The sequence below is a fragment of the Lottia gigantea genome, assembly GCF_000327385.1.
Source record: "Lottia gigantea unplaced genomic scaffold LOTGIsca_1, whole genome shotgun sequence".
Lineage (NCBI taxonomy): Eukaryota > Metazoa > Mollusca > Gastropoda > Lottiidae > Lottia > Lottia gigantea.
Genome location: NW_008706746.1, coordinates 346681 through 352236, shown reverse-complemented (window position 1 = coordinate 352236; position 5556 = coordinate 346681). Strand labels below are relative to the sequence as shown.

The following is a 5556-nucleotide window of genomic DNA, read 5'->3' as shown; positions in this document are numbered from 1 at the left end:
CACATTAGAGGATGAAATTGTGTTTGATGAAATCAACAATATCTTGTACAAATTAGATATTTGGTATGATTTGACACAGATTGGCGACCTCCTTTGATATACTGAAAATGTATCAGGGAAGTGGGTGTATCATTTGTTTGTATTGCTAGGACTGTGTTTTTTTTATTAATGTGTTATAAAATCATGATTATACATATCTTAATCTATTTCCTGTAGAATAGACAAAGGATTTCAGGAGTTGAAAATAGATCCTAGGCTTTTGTGTTCAACAATCATACTTTTTACACTTAATTCTTACTTGCCTAAAATATTGATAGTATTAAAATATTTTTGGAAGTAGGCCATTTTGTTTGTTTTCACTGCTTGCAATGTTTGTGTTTGTTTATGGAAATGATATCATCTGTCTGTTTATTTAATGAATTTTACAATTATGATACTTAAAGGTATACATGCATCATTTTTGGGGGTTGATTTAGGTCTTGAATATATGTAAATAGTCTTAACTGTGCTAAATCGCACAATACTGTGGAATATGAATGAACTGTAACAATGTATAACTTTATGATGTATATTGAAATATCAGTCAATATCAAGGGTTATATTTAACTGGGCTATAATATCAATATACTACAAATGGACTACTCGATGATGAGATGACATCCATGCGTAGATAAATTTGGAAACACTTGGATTTGAAGGCTCAAAGGCTCTTGATTTACTCCAGGTTATCTTCCTCCTGTCCCTTTAAAAACAGAGCCCCTTTATAAACAGAGCCCTTTCTTAAATGTTTTTTTTTTCTCCAATTTTTTCAAAGTAACCTTTTTTAAATTCAATTAATGATTTTAATACAAAAGAAAAACAAATCTGAGACTTTTAATTGTATTTTGTTTAAAAAGAACTTGAATTTATTAAATTTTTCTGTCAAACTGCAGTCCTAAAAGTATTTTGGATATTTTTTTTTTACAGGTTGTCCGTCAATTATTACTCCATTGAAAGACATCACCACATCAGACAGAACTAGCGTAACATTAGAATGTTACATCACTGGTATTCCTACGCCAGAAATAGTCTGGTATCTTAACAACAACCCTATAACTGACCTGTCTATCTATGCTGTATCGTACGACAGTGAAACTGGACGGGCTGCGTTAGTCATTGAGGATGTTACTGAAAGGTTAGAAGGTGTATTTCGATGTTTTTTAAAGAATGACGTCGGTGAGGCAGAAACCAGATGTATACTTTCTGTTAAAAGTAAGTAAAACTCTTTTCTGAACCCTTTTAAAATCACCTTCTTTAAACCTTACCAAATTTTACCTATTCCCTATTTTTGTGATTTTGCTTTCAGCCCTAAAGATTTTTTTTCTGCATAAAACAGTTTTATTTTTCTCTTTTCCAATTTCTTTATTAAAACTAAATATGTTTTGAAGATGGCATGTCTTTCTGAGAGTCCACATAGCTTACAAGCTAAATTTGGTATTTTGGTTTGTGGCATTTCAAAGAGTCCACATAGCTTACAAGCTATATTTGGTATTTTGGTTTGTCAACTTGGCATTTCAGAGAGTCCACATAGCTTGTAAGCTATATTTGGTATTTAGGTTTGTCAACTGGCATTTCAAAGAGTCCACATAGCTTACAAGCTATATTTGGTATTTTAGTTTGTCAACTGGCATTTCAAAGAGTCCACATAGCTTATAAGCTATATTTGGTATTTTAGTTTGTTGACTTGTCCACAATGCTTTATCACACCCTTTTTAATAACCATAAATATGTACCATAAAATGAACTGCCTGTTCTAAATCCCTTCTCTAAAAACGAAGCCTGAAAATAAACCTCTCAACCTTGCATGATGCCTATCCACCTTTCTTTCAGACACTCCCAAGCATGTTCCTTCATTCACTGAACCTTTGCATGATGTCAAAGTTTCTGAAGGTCATTCAGTGACCTTGACCTGTCGTGTTGCAGACGCTGAATCTGTCGTCTGGCAGAAAGATGGCGTTGTTCAGAAGAGCACAGAAGATTTTAAGCAGAGTTTTGATGGTGAAGAAGCAAAATTGGAACTGGATGAAGTTTTTCTGGATGATTTTGGAATTTATTCCTGCATTGCTAGGAATGATCTTGGAGAAGAAAGTAGTTCCTGTAAACTTAAAGTGACAGGTGAGTTTGAGATTTCTATTTTGTTCAGGCATACATGTCTAATCTACCGATGTTGTCAAGTTTCTATTGCTTTTGCATGTTGTCCACCGCTCTACCGACGGAAGACTCAATTCTACCGATTTTTTGTATTTTTCCAATGTCCAAATTCTCTACCATAAATCAACAAAATATCTATCATTACTTGTATCTTGATTGTTGGTAACACGCGTTAATCTCAGCAAGTGACACACTTTTTATAACAACATCCGGTAGATTCTACTTTCGCTTTTACAATAAATTTTTTGGTAGCCCTACTTTTACTAAAAATATTTATACTGTCGATCTGTGAGGTCTATATAATATCATTTCACCTTGACATTATTTTTGATTCAATAAATACTGAAGAATGACATTATGAAATTTTTTTGGGCCCCTAAATTTGAAAGATCAGGCACTATTTCTAGAATTATTTTACCTTGGTAGGCCTATCCCTAATTATAGATTTGTTAAAGTCAAAATCTTCTTGCCATCAGTTGTAAAAGAGAAGAGTGGATCAGTTGGTACTAGGTTATGAAAGAAGATCTATATAAAGATATATAAATACAACACAGTGATTTGGCTGATTGTCAAATATGGACAGGGAGCATGTTTTCGCATGAGTGGCCTGAAGCGTGACTGAGTGCATGCAAGAGGGTCAGTTTAGTTTGTCACCGGAGTGGTGGTCGGTTGAATTCATCTTGTATATAATTCATATGTTTTAATAAAATCTTAAATCATCAACCACTTTTCATATAGAGCTAGTATAATTTGTTCCATTTTGAACCAGATTCCTGTGTAAAAGTAGAGCTATAGTGTATTTAATTTTCAAGAGTTGTGTCCCATTAGTTGCTTTCTATTAACGGTAAAGGTGTGGTATTTGGGGAATTGATTTTAGACTTGAATATATGTATATAGTCTTCAAATAGTTCTAGAAATTAAGAATCACTTGATAACGTTACCTGTATGTGTAATGAAACGTTGTGTTGATAACGTTACCTGTATGTGTAATGAAACGTTGTGTTGATAACGTTACCTGTATGTGTAATGAAACGTTGTGTTCAATAATAAATAGAAGTCTATATCCATAAAAACTGTTGTTTCTTAATGTGATACTTCTAAATGTCTTATAAGGATTAGTTCTAGAAATGTACGAAATTCGCATAATTCCTTTTAAAATATCTCAAACTAGGAATTTTACTCACTATTTCTATATATGTCTTTTGTATGTATCACAGAGTATCTTAAATTGACAAGTCGTCATCAAAATGTCAATCAAACATGGATAATTCTGGACACACATGTATTTAAAGGCTCCAATTTCGAAAGTGATCACTATTATCCCATTCCTGAGACTAAAGTATGATTGGTCAAAGAAATGGTGCATCTGTCTCTTTAAGTTGAAATACCTTTAGATCTGTCCACCATTGCTCGTACACGATTTAAAAGTTAACAATTCCTGTCAAAGTTTGACCAGGTATGAACCTTCCTGCTAATGAACTACCCGTAATTTGAAAAATTTGAACAGGCATTAGTGTCTTTGTTCTTTAAAACATGTTCAATTTTTTAACACGTAAACACTCTAGAAGGCACAATTCTTCACACATACGCTGAAAATAAGTACCCTTGTTCACGTTCTTTTAGACTTATTCTTACTTGTTTCAAAGTTTGGTGATCGGAACAGGAAAAGATCAATTGGTCTGAGATAAATAACGTGTAGGTCTGATTGATCCGTTTTGAAATTTCACGATTTCTGTCTGGACAATGACAAACACATGCCAATGAATAAAAGGATACTACCTCGGAATGGACATAAAATTTAAAGTCTCAAAGATATTTTAGTTTGTAAGTCTATTGCGCGTTGTGTTTTAACTGACTCAGATCTTTCTTGAGTTATCTAGAAGATTTATAAAGACACTCAAATCTCTATATTTCAAAATGTTGAACATGATACTTTGTGATACAATTATTTTAGAAATTTTGGCTTGGTTAATTGTACTTGGAAAGAAAATCTCTTTTGTTTCAAACTCAACATTACTAATCATGTTTCTAATTTCACAGGATGATATTGTAGGTCTACTCATCTTCACCATGTCAAGCTATCACAGACTGCATCTAATACCTTGACTGCAATAACCTTTTTTCTTGTACCAAGAAAGTTTATAATGCTACAAATTGATTGGATTGTACGCTAGCGGATACATCCTATCATTGTCCTCAATTACATGTGCAACCAAATTGTTTACAGTCTTTCTTACAAGGTCTCCAATTGGCTGTATTCGCTAGCATATAATCCAATCAAATCACTGCATTACAAAACATATATGATAAAAGAAAGGTGGCTATTGCAGTCAAGGTATAAGATGCAGTTGTTAATAGCATGACATTGTGAAGATGATGTCTAATAGAATGGTTTAATAATGTAGAAAACATATGTTGTAAGAACTAGACTCCTGTTAGAGAGTGATTGACAGCTTCAATGTTTTAAAACTGGCCTCATATCATTATTCTTAACTTCAAAATTATCCCACCTAGATTTCATCTACAGGTTACTGTGATACAAACTGATGTAGCTAGTCTAGATTCCAACAAGCTATTATCTTGGTAGCTAACATAGATTCCAACAAGCTATTATCTTGGTAGGAACTGATTCCAACAAGCTATTATCTTGGTAGGAACTGATTCCAACAAGCTATTATCTTGGTAGGAACTGATTCCAACAAGCTATTATCTTGGTAGCTAACATAGATTCCAACAAGCTATTATCTTGGTAGCTAACATAGATTCCAACAAGCTATTATCTTGGTAGGAACTGATTCCAACAAGCTATTATCTTGGTAGGAACTGATTCCAACAAGCTATTATCTTGGTAGGAACTGATTCCAACAAGCTATTATCTTGGTAGCTAACATAGATTCCAACAAGCTATTATCTTGGTAGGAACTGATTCCAACAAGCTATTATCTTGGTAGGAACTGATTCCAACAAGGTATTATCTTGGTAGGAACTGATTCCAACAAGCTATTATCTTGGTAGGAACTGATTCCAACAAGCTATTATCTTGGTAGGAACTGATTCCAACAAGCTATTATCTTGGTAGGAACTGATTCCAACAAGCTATTATCTTGGTAGGAACTGATTCCAACAAGGTATTATCTTGGTAGGAACTGATTCCAACAAGCTATTATCTTGGTAGCTAACATAGATTCCAACAAGCTATTATCTTACTTGGTTTATACCATTTTGTAAGTTTTGTTCACTCTCATCTAGATTTCATCAATTGGTTTATCATATTTTGTAAGTTATCTTCATTCCGATTTAGAATTGATCTATAGATTACCTAGTTTGGTGTATAACATTTTGTATGTTAAATTCAAAATAAGCTGT

The 5556-nt window shown here is 33.2% G+C and overlaps 1 protein-coding gene across 1 annotated transcript; it reads left to right on the top strand.

The window, feature by feature from the left end:
* Positions 1 to 962: 962 nt before the first annotated feature.
* LOTGIDRAFT_103277 (hypothetical protein) lies at positions 963 to 2312 on the top strand (the record flags this gene model as incomplete). Its single annotated transcript, XM_009045379.1, has 2 exons — positions 963 to 1251; positions 1870 to 2312. Coding segments are annotated over 2 exons (732 nt in total), but the record flags the coding sequence as incomplete, so codon positions are not given.
* Positions 2313 to 5556: the final 3244 nt, after the last annotated feature.